The sequence below is a fragment of the Hemitrygon akajei genome, chromosome 10 (assembly GCF_048418815.1).
Source record: "Hemitrygon akajei chromosome 10, sHemAka1.3, whole genome shotgun sequence".
Taxonomy (NCBI): Eukaryota; Metazoa; Chordata; class Chondrichthyes; order Myliobatiformes; family Dasyatidae; genus Hemitrygon; species Hemitrygon akajei.
Genome location: NC_133133.1, coordinates 169,441,073 through 169,462,444, shown reverse-complemented (window position 1 = coordinate 169,462,444; position 21,372 = coordinate 169,441,073). Strand labels below are relative to the sequence as shown.

Below are 21,372 nucleotides of genomic sequence, written 5' to 3'. Positions count from 1 at the left end.
ATTCTCATACTACGTCGAGTCATTTTGAGTTCTCTCTCCAGTCGTCGAGTTCTATAGAATACAAATTGATATGCATGATTTTCTGATCCCGACAATTATGGGAGAGGTGCTACGTATAGTAAGGATTATTTGTAGCTTTATTCGACAAGTTTTAAAACTCATTTAGAGGTTTATTAATTTTAGCGAGTGGGCGGCATTCCTAACATCTAAAAATACTGAACTGCAGCAGATTGGTAATTGCAACAGGATTCCATGGGTGGCTGAGATTGGTGTGTGGGGTGGAGATGTCAATTGCCCTCTACAGATGTCGGTGGGGGTGGGCAGAGGCAGTTCGCTGACGCAGAGACTGCGGGCGGATCAATCGAGCCGCTGCAACTACCTGTCAATCATCCTCGGCTTCCTCCTGGGCACAAGCGGCGCCGCGGGAAAACAGAGGCAACTCCGGAGCCGGCCGGCCAGAGAGCGAGAGCGCACCCTGCACCGCGAGCAGTCCGGCACATCCTCCTCAGAAGCACACCTCGTTCTTCACTGCTAATTCTTGCAGTGAACGTTTCGGAATGGTGCACGTTTCTGTCTGAGACTTCTTAAATCGCTTCTATCTATATTCCTTATGTAAATTGTACATGTAGTATAGAATTTGCTCACGCTTATCTCAACATTTTAAGGTATTTGCAAAATGAATAGTTAATATGGAGGGGGGTGTGGTGTTATAATCTCCCCTTTGCTATTATCGTAGAAGAGCCGATATCCAGACCACGCAAACGCATTTATCTCTGGATATTACCTCTGGATTGGCTTGATTGTTTGATTTATCGTGCTGGTTTCGGAAGAAGAGGTCGGCGGGACGTGCACCGGTGCAGCAGGGCTTCGGCGATGTGATAGATGCTACGATTTATTGTAATGCTGTGTTTGACGGGCGTTGGTGTTGTCATTGGAATGCCTCCTTTTGTATAGATTTGCGAGTCGTTGGTACAGATGAAACAGTTTGTCCACCCCATTTTTTCCTTGAGCACCTGGGAATGGCGCTCTAACTTAAAATGGGAAATGTATTACCGACTATTTTCAAACCAAATAGCCCAGGTTTATAGCGGAAGACCGGGTGCACAATGAAACATTTATCCACACTGCCGATACGATCTGCCAGCTTATTTGGGTCTTTCCCCTGATGCCTCAGCTCAGCCTAATCTCTTACTCTCTCTCGCTAGAGCAGGTTGCAGATGGAGGGACGTGGGAGCTGTTACTTTGATGAATGGCACTTTTCCGTCGAGGGCTGTCCAGGAACGTAGAGCGGCGTGGAATCTTAATCGTTCACCTCCGTTACTTAGTTGGCAGTGACTTCCTACCACAGTAACAGTCTGATTTTGAAAGAAAAAAATGTCGAGCCGCGCAATCTGAAGTTGACAGCAGTAAAAAAGACAGGTGGAATTTAACTATTTTGGAACTCAGAACACGGTCCCTTTAGTTACTGATTTAGAGACCAATGTTAAAAGACTATATATAAATTAATATCGGGAGATGGGATTTGTTTTCCCGTTTGGAACAAAAGTACTGATTATCTGAGTTAGTCTGGCACTTGCGCCGTTTGTAAACAATAGCAACAGGGATTCTGATGGCTTTAATAGACGACAAGCGAGACAAAGGCATGTCTTTCACGCAGATGGTTATAGAGGAGAACTCGACCCGGAACGGAAGAGGACTGTCCGATCAGTGGGCCGATTCAATGGTGGTTCGGCCCAGGACCACTGAAAGGCACATCACAGTGCACAAGAGACTCGTGCTAGGCTTTGCCATTTCCATCTTGGGTCTCATCATAGTCACAATCATAGCGGTGCTGCTGAGTGTCAAATTTGAGAAATGTGGCGTCGAAAGTATCAACAGGATAGTGAACACTACAATGTACAGCGGAGGCAAGCTCAACCATAGCAGGGAGGGCCGAGGTAAAGCTACAGATCTACCCTGGGCACAGGTGAGATTACCCTCTTCTCTAAGACCCTCTCACTACGATCTGAACTTAACTGTTTCCATGGACAACTTGACCTTCTCCGGAGCAGTCCTCATTCACATTGACTGCGTGAACTCCACCAAACACATCGTACTGCATGCGGACAAACTGTCGGTTAAAGGGGCGGAGGTGACTCTTGCAAACAGCTCGGTCCCTCTGGGCATCAGAAAATATTTCATGTACCCGAAGACTCAAGTTTTAGTGATTAGTCTGACCCAGCCCCTCAAGGCACGCGAACACTACACCGTAAAAATAAACTACGATGACAATATAGGGGAACTGATTGGCTTCTTTCGGAGCCCGTTTGTGACATCTGGGGAGATGAGGTAAGTTTCTAAGAGTGGTTAAGTACTACCTTGGCTTATTGGCAAACAGTATGAGTGAAGAAACTTTAGCTGTTTGTTTAACTTGCATATGTAAATAAATAAGTGCTGAGGGACGATTGCACGATCACAGAAACCGCTATATAGTTCAGAATGGCGATGTGAAACGTTGTATCATTGAGTATATATGTTGGAATTATGCAATCCACCATCCATTTATACAATCCAGTAGATCGCTCCAGAATAGAAGGGGAAGTGATAGACATATTGATTATCCGCATAACACTGAATAATATATCTAATTATTGTAAAATAATTTAAAAGTTTAAATGTGATCTAACTAGATACCAGTGGGTTTCTATGTTAACAATGTTAAAACCCTTCCGAAATTAGTGCTGTACCACAAGCTATGTCATGAGTTGACTGTTGTGGATTTTTAAAATAAAGGTTGGATTGTAGTTGTGTAACAGCGCCATTATCCTTGAATTACACAATTCCAGGCGATTGGAAGGCAAACTGTATGGATACTTGCTCCTGATGTTTAGGTTGTTGATATGGTGCCAGCAGGGGCTGCTGTTCTGGTCGTTCGATGATATGAGGCCAAATTAGAGAAGACTATTCAAAGCCCGTTTTGGTGCCTATAATGTATTTTGATCCTCACTGGGGCTAAACAGGTGCTACACCTTGCCCAAGGGTGACCTGCAGGCTAGCGGAGGGAAGGACATCTTTAATTATCCTTTGGTACAGACATAGTTCCAACCTGCCACCCATAGCTGCTTACATCATTGTAGGAAAACCAGGCTTCATAGACCCACATCACTCTGACCACAAAGCTCAGTCCTCAGCTAATATTTCTAAGAACAGAAAATAATTAAATGGGAAACTGGGCTACTTGGCCATTAGAAAATGAAAATAAGTACCTTTGGCAAACAACTTTCAGAAGTGATTAGATGTGTATGCTCACATTGGACTGGAGAGATGCTTTTCCACCTGCCAGATTCAGAGATATGGTGTGGAACAGGATCTTCCCGCCCAATGAGCTGTACCGCCCAGCAATCCACTTATTTAACCCAAGCATGATCACAGGACAATTTATAATAATTAATTCACCCACTAACTGGTACATTTTTGGACTGTGGGAGGAAACCGGAGCATCTGGACAAAATCCACACAGTCACAGGGAGAACAGATAAACTCCTCACAGATGGCACTGGAATTGAACTCTGAACTCCAAAATGCCCTGAGCTGTAATGGCATCACACTAACCGCTACACTACCATGTGAAGGAACAGGTTACATTGATGAGAAATTATTAGAAACTCAGTCATTTCTGGGTCCCACTTACAAAAGATCACTGAGTCATCATGAGCAGTTTTGTTTGTTTGGAGGAGACTCAGTGCGAGAATTAAAAAGAGAGTGGGGGTTTCAAATTTTTGAGCACATTTCAGTTATTGTGATTTATTAGGCAATTTGCAAGTGACTAGAAAAAGAAGTTAAATTTAATCAGAGGGGCCATTGTGGGAGTGTCCGTTGTTGGAGTGGATCAGTGTTAGAGTACAGTATTTGAGGCTTCGACGAAGAAGCTTAGGCAAGAAGAGGTGAAGGGTAAGGTAAGTTTCTCTTAAGTTTTTTTCTTTCTTTCTTTCTTTGTCTATTAGTGCATAGAGAATGAATCCAGGGTCAGAGTTGTGTTTTTCATGTCAGATGTGGAAATTCCATGAGATCTCCAATCTCTTTGATAACTACATCTGCATGAAGTGCATCCAGCTGCAACTCCTTAAAAACCATGTCTGGGAACTGGAGCTGCAACTTGATGATCTTTGGCTCATATGAGGAACGAGGATGTGATAGATATGAACTACAGGGAGATAGTCACCCCTAATGTGCAGGAGACAGGTAGGTGAGATAGAGGAAATGAGCAGTCAGTACAGAATCAGAATCAGGTTCAGTATCACTGGCATTTGTTGTGAAAATTGTTAGCTTTATGGCAACAGTACAATGCAATGCATGATAAATAAATAGAGAAAAAAACTGAATTAGGGTAAATATATATATATGTCTGTTAATTAGTTACCGTAAGTTAAAATAAGTAGTGTTACGTATTCAGGCAACAATAAATATAGATGAGATAGGCAAGGGTTTTTATAACAAGTAACACGTTTATTAAACACTGAAAACAAACCCCCTCAAAAGTGAACAAACTCAAACATGACCGGAACTCAGCTGCTGGGCAGCTGCTCAAACAGTTCTTAATAGCTTTGCAGTCCCAAACAGTCTTTAAAGCGGTATTGAAAAAAAAACAGTTCTTTAAAACGGTATGCCGAAAGAAAACAGTTCTTTAGAGCGATATGCCAAAAGTTCAAAAGCTCACAGTCCTTTTAAAAGGGAGAGACTTTTTAAGGCGATTTAAATTCTCTTCCACGTCGATGTCCTTCGATTCCCCGGCGTCGAACTTTCCCACGAAGAATTTTATAAAATATAACGGCTTAAAGGTACTGACCTTTCTTCCCACACTATTCTCAATCCTTTCTGGTCAACCCAGGGATTAACAGCGAGAATAGTCAACGAAATCCTTCCGAATGAGGATCAAACAAGGTCGAACTTTTCCACCTTCGAAAATCGGTTCTCCTCGATTTTTACCTTCCAAACTTTTCTTCACTCTCCACCAGCAAAGAAACCGTTAGCAATGACCTTTTAAACTTTAGGCATTATATAGAACTTCATTTTTAACTAAACTGCGTCATCACATTAAATCACGCAGTGACATGAAGTCATCTTGGTAAATTCCGCCACGAACTGCCCCACCTGACAGGATGGGTCTTCCTTTTATACCCTGTAGAAAAACCTGTCACATGACCTCTACTGGCGGGAAAATGACATCACTCCACCATCACAAGACCATTACCTCATGTCCAGTATAACTTCAACCCCAGTCACGTGACAAGGGTACCACTGTCACGTGTCACGGGTACGTAACAGTAGTGCAAAAGAAAAACAGAAATAAAACAGTACTGAGGTGGTGTTCATGGGTTCAATGTCCATTTAGGAATCGGATAGCAGAGGGGAAGAAGCTGTTGCTGAATCGCTGAGTGTGTGCCTTCAGGCTTCAGTACCTCCTTCCCGATGGTAACAGTGTGAAGAGGGCATGCCCTGGGTGGTGGGGATCCTAAATGATGGATGCTGCTCTCTAAGGCACTGTACCCCTGTGACTGTTCCCCTCAATAACACAGATGCTGATTTGGATACTGTATGGGGTTGGGGGGAGGAGATGACCAACTGGGGAAAGCTGCAGAAACCGGGTCTCTGTAGTTCAGAGGGGAAGGGGAAGAAGAGCAGAGTGGTAGGATAAGGAATTCAATAGTTTGAGGAGCAAACAAGAGATTCTATGGATGTGAAAGGGATACCCAGATGGTATGTTGCCTCCCAGGTACCTGGGCCATTCTAAATGGGGAGGGTGGACAACCAGAAGTCATGGTGCATATTGGTACCAAAGTGCAAAGGAAATTTATTATCAAAGTACTTATATGTCGCCACATACAACCCTGAGATTCGTTTCCGTAAATCTATTGAATACTAACTATATCAGAATCAATGAAAGCCTGCCCAATTAGAGCGTTCAAGCTGAGTATAGAAGACAAGAAACTGAAAGTGCAAAAGAAGAAACGATAATACAAGTAAATCGGCAATAAACATTGAGAACATGAGGTGAAGAGTCCTTGAGAATGAGTCCATTAGTTGTGAGAACATTTCAAAGATGGGCAAGTGAAGTTATCCCCATTGTTCCAAGAGCCTGATGATTGAGGGGTAGTAACTGTAGATGAATCTGGTGGAGTGAGTCCTGAGGCTCCCATACCTCCTTCCTCATGGCAGCAACAACTTAGGTAAGAAAATGGATGAGGTCCTGAAGAGTGAATATAGGGAGTTAGGAAGGAAGCTGAAAAGCAGGACATCAAGGGTAGTAATTTCTGAATTTCTGCCTGTGCCATGCATCATTGAGGGTAAGTATAGGATGATTTGGCAGATGAATGTGTGGTTGAGGAATTTGTGCAGGGGGAGGGTTTATGATTTATGGATCATTGGGACCCCTTCTGGGAAAGGCATGTTCTGTACAAAAAGGACAGGTTACACCTGAACTTGAGGGGAACCAATGTCCCTGTGGGTAGATCTGCTAGAGCTGTTAGGGAGGGTTTAAACTAGTTTGGCAAGGGTGCAAGAGGAAACAGGCAGACTAGAGGAGAGGCATATTGAATTTAGTGCTAGGCAATAAACCACGTCAGGTGTCGGATCTCTCAGTGGGACAATGATAGGTCTGAGGATGAGGCAACTGGTATACAGGTAAATGCAGTATTGTAGAGAGTCTGTGAGGAAGGATGATCATCATCATGTATCTTTTCATATGATGTGGGTGATCATGGTCATATCTATAACCGTGATTGTTCATGACAACTGGTTTGACATTGCATTCTTCTGGGCAGTGTTTTTACAAAACAGGTAACCCCAACCATTATCAATACTCTTCAGAGATTGCCTGGTATCAGTGGTCACATAACCAGGACTTGTGATATACACCAACTGTTCATACGACCATCCACCACCCGCTTCCATGGCTACAAATTACCCTGATTGGGGGGAGGGAGGGTGGCCGAAGCAGGTGTTACACCTTGCCCAGGGGTGACCTGCAGGCTAGCAGAGGGAAGGAGCGCCTTACACCTTTGGTAGAGATGTATCTCCACCTTGCCACCCTTGTGAGGAAGGTTAGGCAGCCGATAGGGCAAAATTGCACCTAGTTGGATGTGTTGAAATGTGTCTATTTTAACGTAAGAAGTATCAGGAACAAGACTGATGAACTTAGAGCATGGATCAGTAAATGGAGCTATGATGTTGAGGCCATTAAAGAGGCTTGTCTGCCGCCAGTGCATGAATGGCTGCTGGATGTTCCGGGCTTTAGATGTTTCAAAAGGGACAGAGGGGGAGGTAAAAGAGGTGGGGGAGTAGCATTGTTAATCATTGTTTATCACAGCTGCAGAGAGGGAGGATATTGTGGGACGATTGTTTGCTGGGTCAGTGTGTGTGGAAGTCAGAAACAGGGAGCAATCACTTTATTAGCAACCCATCAGCAACAGAGACACCAAGGAACAGACCAGGAGGCAGATTTTGGAAAGACGTGAAAATAACTGGGTTGCTGTCATGGGTGACTTCATTTTCCCTAATATTGATTGGCACCTCATTTATGCAAAAGGTTTAGATGGGGTGGAATTAGTTAGGTGTGTCCAGGAAAGACTCCTGACTCAATATGTAGACAGGCCAACTAGAGGAGTGACCATATTGGATTTGGAGCTATGCAATGTACCATGTCAGGTTTTGGATCTCTTAATCAGAGAGCATTTTGGACACAGTGACCTCAACTTGCTGACCTTTACTATATAGTACAACAGACTTGTCTTTGTTGCTACAGGGCGGTCTGAAGAATACTTGTGTAGCAGAATGGAGATATGTCTTTACCACAGGAGGTGTAAGGTGCTCCATCCCTCCACTAGCCTGCGGGTCACCCTTGGGCAAGGTGTAGCACCTGCTTAGCCCCCAGTCAGGGTCACGTGAAGCCATGAGAGTAGGTGGTGGATGGTCGTATGAGGAGCTGGTGCATATCACAGTTCCTGGTTATGCAACCACTGACTCCAGGCAGACAATCTCTGAAGAGTATTGATAATGGCTGGGGATCACCCATCTTGTAAATGCACTGCCTGGAAGAAAGCAATGGGAAACTACTTCTGTAGAAAAAGTTGCCAAGAGCAATCATGGTCATGGACAGACCATGATCGCCCATGTCATACGACACAGCACATAAGCTCCCTTTTTGTGTCTGACTTCCATCTATACCGACTCAGTAAATGATCCCTCCATGATGAGTTCCCTTTCTGAGCTGGATAGTATCCCTTATTAACAATGCCACTGCCCCATCATTTTTACCTTGGAGAGGGATAGGAGCAGATGATATGGGGAAATATTTAATTGGAGGAGGGTGAATTATACTGCCATTGGCCAGGAACTGAGGCACATACATTGGGAGCAGATGTACTCAGGCAAATGCACAATGGAAATGTGAAGTTTGTTTAGGGAGCACTTGCTTTGGGCTCTGGATAGATTTTCCCGATTAAGGCAGGGGAAGGATGGAAGGGTTAAGGAACCATGGTTGACAAGAGATGTGGAACATCTAGACAAGAAGAACACAGAACACAGAAAACTACAACACATCACAGGCCCTTTGGCCCAGTGTTGTGCCGACCATGTAACCTACTCTAGAAACTGCCTAGAATTTCCCTACCGTATAGTGCTCTATATTTTTCTAAGCTCCATGTACCTACCTAAGAGTCTCTTAAAAAAACCCCCATTGTATCTGCCTCTACCACTGTTGCTGGCAGTGCATTCCACGCACCCACCACACACTGTATGAAAAACTTACTTTTGACATCCCCCACCATACCTACTTCCAAACACCTTAACAGTATGCCCCCTCATGTTAGCCATTTCAGCCCTGGAAAAAGCCCAAGGCTGTCCACACCATCAATGCCTCTCATCATTTTGTACACCTCTATCGGGTCATCTCTCATCCTCTGTCACTACAAGGAGAAAATGCCAAGTTCAATCAACCTATGCTCATAAGGCATACTCTCCAATCCAGGCAACATCCTTGTAAATCTCATCTGCACTCTCTCTATAGTATCCACATCCTTCTTGTAGTGAGGTGACCAGAACTGAACACAGTACTCCAAGTGAGGTCTAACTGAAGTCTTATATAGCTGTAACATTACCTCATGCCTCTTAAACTCAATTCCACGATTGATGAAGGCCAACACACCATATGGCTTCCTAACAATACTGCCAAACTGTGCAGCAGCTTTGAGTATCCTATGGACATGGACCCCAAGATCTCGCTGATCCACCACACTGCCAAGAGTCTTACTGTTAATATTATATTCTGTCTTCAAATTTGACCTACCAAAATAAACCACTTCAAACTTATCTATGTTGAAGTCCATCTGTCACTTCTCAGCTCAGTTCTGCATCCTATCGATGTTGTGCTGTAACATCTGACACCCCTCCAGACTATCCACAACACCCCCAACTTTTGTGCCATCAGCAAACTTGCTAACCCACCCTTCTACTTCCTCATCCAGGTCATTTATAAAAGTCACAAAGAGGAGGGGTCCCAGAACAGATCCCTTTGGAACACCGCTGGTCACCAAACTCCATGCAGAATACAAACCATCTACAACCTCTCTTTGCCTTCTGTGGGCAAGCCAATTCTGGATCCACAAAACAAGGTCTTCTTGGAATCCATGCCTCCTTACTTTCTGAATAAGCCTTGCATGGGGAACCTTATCAAATGCCTTACTGAAATCCATATACACTATATCCATTGCTCTACCTTCATCAATGTGGTTTGTTACATCCTCAAATATTTCAATCAGGCTTGTAAGGCACGGCCTGCCCTTGACAAAGCCATGCTAAATATCTCTAATCAGATTATGTATCTCCAAATGCTCATAAAGTGACCTCAGAAGATCTTGCCTTTCAGTATCTCCTCTAACAACTTGCCCACCACTGAAGTAAGACTCACTGGTGTATAATTTCCTGGGTTATCTCTACTCCCTTTCTTGAACAAGTGAACAACATTTGCAACCCTCCAATCCTCTGGTACTTATCCCATTTCTATTGATGATCCAGAGGCACAGCAAACTCCTCCCTCATTTCTCACAGTAGCCTGGGGTATGTCTCATTCAGACCCAGTGACTTATCTATCTTAATGCTTTTCAAAACCTCCAGCACATCCTCTTCATTAATGTCTTTATGCCAAAGTGTTTCACTCCACTGCAAGTCATCACCACAATTGCCAAGGTCATTTTCCCTGGTGAATACTGAAGCAAAGTATTCATTAAGTACCTCTGCTACCTCCTCTGAGTTCATGTACGTGCAACTGATTGGTCCTATTCTCACATGGCTCATCTTCTTGTTCTTCATATACTTGTGGAATGCCTTGGAGGTTTCCTTAATCCTGCTTGCCAAGGCCATCTCATGGCCCCTTCTAGCTCTCCTAATTTCATTTTCTTGAATTTTTCTAGTTTCTTGAATCTTTCGTAAGTTTTTCTTTTCAACTAGATTTTCTACATCCTTTTCTACAACCATAGATTTTCTACAACCATACACCATGATTCTTTTATCCTACCATCCTTTCCCTGCTTCAGCGGAACATACCTATGCAGAATGCTGTGCAAATGTTCCCTGAACATTTTGCACATTTCTGCCACACATTTCCCTGAGAACATCTGCTGTCAATTTATGCTCCCAAGTTTCTGCCTAATAGCATCATATTTCCCCCATCCCAATTAAATGTTTTCCCAAATTGTCTGCTCCTGTCCCTCTCCAGTGCTATGATAAAGGTGATAGCGTTGTGATCACAACCTCCAAAATGCTCTCCCACCAAGCGATCTGAACCCTGACCAGGTTCATATCCCAATACCAGATCAAGTACAGTCTTTCCTCTAGTTAGCCGACCTACATATTGCATCAGGAAACCTTCCTGAACACACCTAACAAACTCCACCCCTTCCAAACACCTTACTCTAAGGAAATGCCAGTCAATATTAGGAAAGTTAAAATCACCTATTTCAACAACCCTATTATTATTGCACTGTTCCAGAATCTGCCTCCTTATCCACTCTTCGATGTCTGTTACTATTGGGGGGGGGGTCTATAAAAGAAACACCCAGTAGAATTATTGCCCTTCCTGTTTTTGACTTCCACCTACACTGACTCAGTAGACAATCCCTCCATGACTTCCTTCTTTTCTGCAGCTGTGACACTATCCCTGATTATCAATGCCATGCTCCCACCTCTTTTGCCTCACTCCCTGTCCTTTTTGAAATATCTAGAGTCTGGCACACTCAGCAGCTATTCCTGCCCCTGAGACATCCAAGTCTCTGTAATGGTCACAGCTTCATAGTTCCATGTACTGATCAACGCTCTAAGTATATCCACCTTGTTTATGATATCTCTTACATTAAAGTAGATACATCTCAAACCATCTGGCTGAGTGCATCTTTGTTCTATCATCTGCCAATCTTTCCTCACAAATTCCCTACACACTGTCTCCTCTTGTGCACAAACTGCCCCATCCTCTGCCCTTTCAATTCAGTTCCCGCCTCCCTGCAAATCTAGTTGAAACTCTCAATAGTATTAGCAAACCTCCCCACCAGGATATTGATTCCCCTCCAGTTCAGGCGCAATCCCTCCAACCTGTACACCCTTCCCCAGAAAAGGTTCCAATGATCGAAGAACTTGAAACACTGTCCCCTGCACCATCTCTTTCGCCACTCATTTGTCTGCTCTATTTTCCTGTTCTGGCATTCCACTGCCATATCTGCCATCTTGCCTGCAGAATACTCTGGGCAGCCAAGACCAAATCAGCAATAACGAAAGGGAAAACCGACCCTTCTTACCTATTTCTTTGGTCTTGGCCTCATCGCATTGAAGCCTCTTGAGTCAAAGCCTGTAGGTTCCATCTCTGACTTTAGATCCCGCTCAGACCATGGCCACTCCAATGATGGCCACTCCGCTTAACCCTCTGTCTCTTTTATGGTTTATTAGTATTTGGAGAAGCATGGGCTGATTAGGGATAGCCAACATGTCCTTGTGTTGGCCAAATCATGCCCCATGAGCCTGAATGAATTCTTTAAGGAAGTGCCAAAACATATCAATGAGGGTAGAGCAGTGGATGTGGTGTAAATGATTCTAGTAAGGTATTTGACAAACTTCCCCGTAGTAGCCTCATTCAAAAAGTCATGAGACAGGGGATCTAGGGGAATTGGTTTGTCCATAGAAAGCAGAGGATGGTAGTAGATAGAGAGAAATCTGTTCTGGGACCCCCTGCTCTTTGTGATTTTTATAAATAACTTGGATGACTGAGTGGAAGGGTGGGTTGATAAGTTTGCAACCAACATGAAGGCTGCTGGAGATGTAGACAGTATGGAGGGTCGTTATACTTTGCAATGAGACATTGATAGGATGTAGAGCTGGACTGAGCAGTGGCAGATGGAGCTCAACTGGGAAAAGTGTGAAGTGATTCACTTTGAAAGGTTGAATTTCAAGGTAGAATACAGGGTTCATGGCAGAATTCTTAGCAGAGTGGAAGACGAATCTTGGGTCATCACCCTTAGAACCCTCAAAGTTGTTGTGCATGTTGATAGGGTTGTTAAGAAGGCATATGGTGTGCTGGCCTTTGTTAGTTGGAGGACTGAGTTCAGGGGCTGTGCCATAATGTAGCTGTATAAAATCCAGGTTAGACTGTGTTCAATTCTGGAAGGATGTGGAAGCTTTAGTGAGAGTGGAGCGGAGTTTACCAGGATGCTTTCTAGACTAGGGGGCATGCCTTATGAGGACAGGTATAATTTTAAGGTGATTGGAGGAGATGTCTGAGATAAGCTTTTTTTTTACAGAGAGAGTGATAGATGCACAGAATACCCTGCCAGGGGTCGGGGTAGAGACAGATACATTAGGGGCGTTTAAGAATCTCTTAGACAAACACATGGATGATGGATAAATGGAGGATTATATAGTAGGGAAAGGTTAGATTGATCATAAAGCAAGTTAAAAGGTCAGCACTACATTGAAGTCTGAAGTGCCTGCCCTGTAATGTTCTATCAGTTAGAATGGTATTATCAGAAGTGAAAAACTAGTTGATTTCAGGCCATCAATTGCATAGACCTGTTCTTGCTATATTAAAATATTATACCACAACCGTGAGCACAGAGGATGCAAGGGGCTCTACAGACGGCAGAAATCCTGAGTAACACATACAAAATACTTAAGGAGCTGAGCGGGGCAGGCAGCATCCATGTTGGGAAATGTACAGTCAAAATTTCAGATCAAGACCCTGATAGTATCAAGTCCAAAGAAGAAACATATGGTAGTATCAAGTCCAAAGAAGAAACATATAAATTAGCAAAAAAAAGCGGCACACCTGAGGACTGGGAGAAATTCAGAGACCAGCAGAGGAGGACAAAGGGCTTAATTAGGAAAGGGAAAAAAGATTATGAGAGAAAGCTGGCAGGGAACATAAAAACTGACTGTAAAAGCTTTTATAGATACGTGAAAAGAAAAAGATTGGTCAAGACAAATGTAAGTCCTTTACAGTCAGAAACAGGTGAATTGATCATAGGGAACAAAGACATGGCAGACCAATTGAATAACTACTTTGGTTCTGTCTTCACTAAGGAGGACATAGATAATCTTCCGGAAATAGTAAGGGATCGAGAGTCTAGTGAGATGGAGGAACTGAGGGAAATACATGTTAGTAGGGAAGTAGTGTTAGGTAAATTGAAGGGATTAAAGGCAGATAAATCCCCAGGGCCAGATGGTCTGCATCCCAGAGTGCTTAAGGAAGTAGCCCAAGAAATAATGGATGCATTTAGTGATAATTTTTCAAAACTCCTTAGATTCTGGATTAGTTCCTGAGGATTGGAGGGTGGCTAATGTAAGCCCACTTTTTAAAAAAGGAGGGAGAGAGAAACCGGGGAATTATAGACCGGTTAGTCTGACATCGGTGGTGGGGAAAATGCTCGAGTCGGTTATCAAAGATGTGATAACAGCACATTTGGAAAGAGGTGAAATCATCAGACAAAGTCAGCATGGATTTGTGAAAGGAAAATCATGTCTGACGAATCTTATAGAATTTTTTGAAGATGTAACTAGTAGAGTGGATAGGGGAGAGCCAGTGGATGTGGTATATTTAGATTTTCAAAAGGCTTTTGACAAGGTCCCACACAGGAGATTAGTGTGCAAACCTAAAGCACACAGTATTGGGGGTATGGTATTGATGTGGGTAGAGAATTGGTTGGCAGACAGGAAGCAAAGAGTGGGAGTAAACGGGACCTTTTCAGAATGGCAGGCAGTGACTAGTGATGTTTATGATTAGGGCACAGAACAAGATTTGAAATATTCTATTATACCTTATGCAGCCAGATTGGTTTAGATGTTTGATAAAATTCCCTTGATTCAATTCTCCTTCATCAAGCATTAAACCTTGCAGGGGAGTTCATTGTGTCAAAAGTCTGTTTATTAAATCAATCAGTATGTCATCATTCTGTATTTCACCATCCATGTCAAAACAATTTGAGAAACCATGTCAAATTCATTCAGTTCATAAACATAAGCATTTCTGCAGATGCTGAAAATCCAAAGCAACACATATAAAATACTGGAGGATCTCAGCAGGTCAGGCAGCATCTATGGATATGAATAAACAATCAATGCTTCAGGCCAAGACCCTTCTTCAGGACTGAGAAGGAAGGGGGAAGACACTGGAATAAAAAGGTGGGGGGTGTGGGGGGAGGGAGGAAGCTAGCTAAAAGGGGATAGCTGAAGCCAAGTGGATGGGAAAGGTCAAGGGTTGGAGAAGAAGGAATCTGATAGGAGAGGAGAGTGGACCATAGGAGAAAGGGGAGGAGCAGGGGAACCAGGGGGAAGAAATAGGCAGGTGAGGAGAGGTAAAAGACCAGAGTGGGGAATAGAGGGAGGGGGAGGGAATTTTTTTTTTCAGTTATCACTTTTTTGTCAAATTAGATGAATGCTGCAATATACCGTAACAATTGAGGAAGAACAAATTAAAAAAAAATACTTATTAGCTTTAGACGCTGGAAAATTATCTGTGAGAGTTGAAACAATCAAAGCTTATTTCAAATGAAGTCCTTCGTGCAGGCAGGCAGGAGATTCTCTCTATCAGTCTGAACAGGAATCAACCCGATAATTGGTCTGAAAGAAGTTAGCACCACCAGAAGTATAAACTCCACCAGTTATCTTTCCCTTTTCCCCTTAAGGTAAAATGTTGTAACATGAAATTATCTGAAATTGGTATCTAATTTAGCCGCCAAAACCAGTACATCTTGCAAAGCAGCTATTTTGTACTTGTAACTGTGACAAGTTGGAACATTACAATTCATTTTCTTACCACTGGAATGGTCAATTTATTCAATAGAAACATAGAAACATAAAAAATAGGTGCAGGGGTAGGCCATTCGGCCCTTCGAGCCTGCACCGCCATTCAGTATGATCATGGCTGATCATCCAACTCAGAACCCTGTACCTGCTTTCTCTCCATACCCCCTGATCCCTTTAGCCACAAGGACCATATCTAACTTCCTCTTAAGTATAGCCAATGAACCAGCCTCAATTGTCTCCTGTGGCAGAGAATTCCAGATTCACCACTCTCTGTATGAAGAAGTTTTTCCTAATCTCGGTCCTAAAAGGCTTCCCCTTTATCCTTAAACTGTGACCCCTCATTCTGGACTTCCCCAACATTGGAAACAATCTTCCTGCATCTAGCCTGTCCAATCCCTTTAGAATTTTATACGTTTCAATAAGATCCCCCCTCAATCTTCTAAATTCCAGTGAGTATAAGCCTAGTCGATCCAGTCTTTCTTCATATGAAAGTCCTGCCATCCCAGGAATCAATCTGGTGAATCTTCTTTGTACTCCCTCTATGGCAAGAATGTCTTTTCTCAGATTAGGGGACCAAAACTGCACACAATATTCTAGGTGCGGTCTCACCAAGGCCTTGTACAATTGCAGTAGAACCTCCCTGCTCCTGTACTCAAATCCTTTTGCTATGAATGCCAACATACCATTTGCCTTTTTCACTGCCTGCTGTACCTGCATGCCCACCTTCAATGACTGGTGTACAATGACACCCAGGTCTCGTTGCACCTCCCCTTTTCCTAATCAGCCACCATTCAGATAATAATCTGTTTTCCTGTTCTTGCAACCAAAGTGGATAACCTCACATTTATCCACATTAAATTGCATCTGCCGTGAATTTGCCCACTCACCTAACCTATCCAAGTCACCCTGCATCCTCTTAGCATCCTCCTCACAGCTAACGCTGCCGCCCAGCTTCGTGTCATCCGCAAACTTGGAGATGCTGCATTTAATTCCCTCGTCTAAATCATTAATATATATTGTAAACAACTGGGGTCCCAGCACTGAGCACTGAGGTACCCCACTAGTCACTGCCTGCCATTCTGAAAAGGTCCCGTTTACTCCCACTCTTTGCTTCCTGTCTGCCAACCAATTCTTTATCCACATCAATATCATACCCCCAATACTGTGTGCTTTAAGTTTGCACACCAATCTCCTGTGTGGGACCTTGTCAAAAGCCTTTTGAAAATCTAAATATACCACATCCACTGGCTCTCCCCTATCCACTCTACTAGTTACATCTTCAAAAAATTCTATAAGATTCGTCAGACATGATTTTCCTTTCACAAATCCATGCTGACTTTGTCCGATGATTTCACCTCTTTCCAAATGTGCTGTTATCACATCTTTGATAACCGACTCTAGCATTTTCCCCACTACTGATGTCAGACTAACCGGTCTATATTTCCCCAGTTTCTCTCTCCTTCCTTTTTTAAAAAGTGGGGTTACATTAGCCACCCTCCAATCCTCAGGAACTAATCCAGAATCTAAGGAGTTTTGAAAAATTAAAACTAATGCATCCACTATTTCTTGGGCTACTTCCTTAAGCACTCTGGGATGCAGACCATCTGGCCCTGGGGATTTATCTGCCTTTAATCCCTTCAATTTACCTAACACTACTTCCCTACTAACATGTATTTCCCTCAGTTCCTCCATCTCACTAGACTCTCGATCCCTTACTATTTCCGGAAGATTATTTATGTCCTCCATAGTGAAGACAGAACCAAAGTAGTTATTCATTTGGTCTGCCATGTCTTTGTTCCCTATGATCAATTCACTTGTTTCTGACTGTAAAGGACTGTCTTGACCAATCTTTTTCTTTTCACGTATCTATAAAAGCTTTTACAGTCAGTTTTTATGTTCCCTGCCAGCTTTCTCTCATAATCTTTTTTCCCTTTCCTAATTAAGCCCTTTGTCCTCCTCTGCTGGTCTCTGAATTTCTCCCAGTCCTCAGGTGTGCCGCTTTTTTCTGCTAATTTATATGTTTCTTCTTTGGACTTGATACTATCCCTAATTTCCCTTGTCAGCCACGGGTGCACTTCCTTCCCTGGTTTATTCTTTTGCCAAACTGGGATGAACAATTGTTGTAGTTCATCCATGCGATCTTTAAATACTTGCTTTTGCATATCCACTGTCAACCCTTTAAGTATCATTTGCCAGTCTATCTTAGCTAATTCACGTCTCATACCTTCAAAGTTACCCTTCTTTAAGTTCAGAACCTTTGTTTCTGAATTAACTATGTCACTCTCCATCTTAATGAAGAATTCCACCATATTATGGTCACTCTTACCCAAGGGGCCTCGCACGGCAAGATTGCTAACTAACCCTTCCTCATTGCTCAATACCCAATCTAGAATGGCCTGCTCTCTAGTTGGTTCCTCGACATGTTGGTTCAGAAAACTATCCCGCATACATTCCAAGAAATCCTCTTCCTCAGCACCCTTACCAATTTGGTTCACCCAATCTATATGTAGATTGAAGTCACCCATTATAACTACTGTTCCTTTATTGCACACATTTCTAATTTCCTGTTTAATGCCATCCCCAACCTCACTACTACTGTTAGGTGGCCTGTACACAACTCCCACCAGCGTTTTCTGCCCCTTAGTGTTATGCAGCTCTATCCATATCGATTCCACATCCTCCAGGCTAATGTCCTTCCTTTCTATTGTGTTAATCTCCTCTCTAACCAGCAATGCTACCCCACCTCCTTTTCTTTCCTGTCTATCCCTCCTGAATATTGAATATCCCTGGATGTTGAGCTCCCATCCTTGGTCACCCTGGAGCCATGTCTCTGTGATCCCAACTATATCATATTCATTAATAACTATCTGCACATCCAATTCATCCACCTTGTTACAAATGTTCCTCGCATTGACACACAAAGCCTTCAGGCTTGTTTTTACAACACTCTTAGCCCTTATACAATTATGTTGAAAAGTGGCTCTTTTTGCTTTTTGCCCTGGATTTGCCTGCCTGCCACTTTTACTTTTCACCTTACTACTTTTTGATTCTACCCTCATTTTACACCCCTCTGTCTCTCTGCACTTGTTCTCATCCCCCTGCCACATTAGTTTAAAGACTCCTGAACAGCAGTAGCAAATGCTCGCCCTAGGACATTGGTTCCAGTCCAGCCCAGGTGCAGACCGTCCTGTTTATACCGGTCCCACCTCCCCCAGAACTGGTTCCAATGCCCCAGAAATTTGAATCCCTCCCCCTTGCACCATTTTTCAAGCCATGTATTCATCTGAAATATCCTCCTATTTCTACTCTGACTAGCATGTGGCACTGGTAGTAATCCAGAGATTATTACCTTTGTGGTCCTACTTTTTAGTTTATCTCCTAACTCCCCAAATTCACCTTGTAGGACATCATCCCGTTTTTTACCTATGTCGTTGGTACCTATGTGCACCACAACCACTGGCTGTTCACCCTCCCATTCCAGAATGTCCTGCAGCCGCTCAGAGACATCCTTGGCCCTTGCACCAGGGAGGCAACATACCATCCAGGAGTCTCGTTTGCGGCTGCAGAAACGCCTATCTATTCCCCTTACAATCGAATCCCCTATCACCATAGCTCTCCCACTCCTTTTCCTTCCCTCCTGTGCCGCAGAGCCACCCATGGTGCAATGAACTCGGCTGCTGCTGCCTTCCCCTGATGAGACATCTCCCCCAACAGTATCCAAAACAGTATATCTGTTTAGGAGGGAGATGACCTCAGGGGACTCCTGCACTACCTGCCTACTGCTACACTGTCTAGTGGTCACCCCTTCCCTTTCTGCCTGTGTAGCCTTTACCTGCGGTGTGGCCAACTCACTGAACGTGCTATTCACGACTTTCTCAGCATTGCGGATGCTCCAGTATGAATCCAATCACAGCTCCAGACGCTCAATGCAGTCTGCCAGAAGCTGCAGTTGGACACACTTCCTGCACACATAGTCGTCAGGGACACTGGGAGTATCCCTGATTTCCCATATGCTGCAGGATGAACAAACCACGGGGCCGATCTCAGCTGTCATGACCTACCCAATACCTGCCTCAACTTTTGAAACTTTCTCCTTTGAAAGGAACTTACCCGGCCTTACCTCACTTGGAGTGAAGCTCGTCCTCAGCCTCTTCTCGTCGAAGCCTCTCGAGTGAAAGCCTCAAATCTACTTTGTCAGGCAAGTTTTTCCCTTGAGGAAACCATGCTGACAATGGCCTATTTTATCATGTGCCTTCAAGTACCCCGAGACCACATCCTCAATAATCGACTCCAACATCTTCTCAACCTCTGAGGTCAGACTGACTGGCTGATTGTTTCCTTTCTTTTGCCTCTCTCCCTTGAGTGGAGAGACATTTGCAATTTTCCAGTCTTCTGGAACCATTCCGGAATCTAGTGATTCTTGAAAGGTTATTACTTTTCCAAAAACCTTCTCTCTAGCTATGGTAACTTAACACACTTCATTCCCCCTGATATCTGGAACTTCCACCATACAGCTTGAGTCTTCCACTGTGAAGACTAATGTAAGATACTTATGCAGTTTGTCTGCCAATTTGTTGTCCCCCATTACTACCTCTCCAGCCTTGTTTTCCCAGAGGTCTGATATCCACTCTCAACTTTCTTTTATGCTTTATGTATCGAAGAAACTTTTGGTATCATCTTTAATGTTATTGGCTAGCCTACTTTCATATTCCATTTTTACCTTCTTTATCACTTTTTAGTGGCTTTCTGTGGTATTTGAAAGCTTCCCAATCCTCTAACTTCCCACTAATTTTTTCTCTATTATATGCCCTCACTTTGGCTTTTATGTTGGCTTGAACTTCTCTTGCTAGCCATGGTTGTGTCATTTTTCCTTTAGAGTACTTATTCCTCTTTGGGATGTATATATTCTGTGCTTTCAGAAATTCCAGCCATTGCTGCTCCGCCAGTGTTCTTTTCCAATCAATACAGGCCAACTCCTTTCTCATGCCTCTGTAATTCCCTTTACGCCACTGTAATACTGATACATCTGACTGCAGCTGCTTCTCAAATTTCTGGGTGAATTTGATCATAATGATCACTTGCCCCTAGGGGTTCTTTTACCTTAAGGTTTCTAATCAATTGCACAACACCCAATCCAGAATAACTGATCCTCTAGAGAGCTCAACCATGAGCTTCTCTAAAAAGCCATCTCGTAGGCACTCTAGAAATTCCCCTTCCTGTAATCCAACAACAATCTGATTTTCCCAATCTACCTGCATATAGGAGTCCCTCATGACTATTACAATGTTGCCCTTTTGGCGTGCATTTTCTATCTCCCATTGTAATTTGTAGGCCACATTTTTACTACTGTTTGGGGGTCTGTACACAACTCCCATCAAGGTCTTTTTACTCTTGCAGTTCCTTAGCTCTGTCCACAATGATTCAACACCTTCCAACCCTATGTTACTTCTTTCTAATGATTTGATTTCATTTTTAACCAAAAGAGCAATACCACCCCTCTGCCTTCCTGCTCATCCTTTCAATACAATGCGTATCCTTAGATGTTAAACTTCCGACTTTAATCTTCCAGCCATGGTTCAGTGATTCCTTCAACATCATACCTGCCAATCTGCAAGTGTGATAGAAGTTCAATTACCTTATTCTGTATACTGTATGCATTCAGATTCAACACCTTCAGTCCTTTTACGTTGCAACTCATCCTGTTTACTGCAATGTTGCTCTATCAACAGCCTCTCCTCGCTACACATTGTCTCATTTTGTAAACCAGCTACTATTATCTGCCTCACATTGAAATATACACAACTTAGGACACTAGTCACACCATGCTCAACCTTTTGATTCCTAACTTTGTCTGAGGTTTTCCCAACATCTGCACTAATTGTTTCAGCACCCTGGTTCCCATCCCTCTGTAACTCTAGCTTAAACCCCACCGTGGAGCTTTAACAAATCTTCTCCCTAGGTTATTAGTTACCCTCCATTTTAGGTGCAAACTGTCCCTTCTTTACAGGTCTCACCTTCCCTGCAAGAGAGCCCAATGATCCAAAAATCTTATGT

The 21,372-nt window shown here is 43.3% G+C and overlaps 1 protein-coding gene across 3 annotated transcripts in view; it reads left to right on the top strand.

Annotated features, from left to right (window-relative positions):
• The first annotated feature begins 284 nt into the window (after positions 1–284).
• LOC140734934 (thyrotropin-releasing hormone-degrading ectoenzyme-like) overlaps positions 285–21,372 on the top strand; it is a 166,363-nt gene continuing 145,275 nt past the window's right edge. The window contains exons 1-2 of one of the 3 annotated variants that reach the window (XM_073059650.1): positions 285–665; positions 1,211–2,328. In XM_073059650.1, the coding sequence (XP_072915751.1) occupies positions 1,610–2,328 (719 nt within the window). In that variant the 5' untranslated portion in view covers positions 285–665; positions 1,211–1,609. Of the gene's footprint in view, positions 666–691; positions 2,329–21,372 lie in introns of those variants that run through there. The other 2 variants (XM_073059651.1, XM_073059653.1) reach the window with 2 other exon arrangements.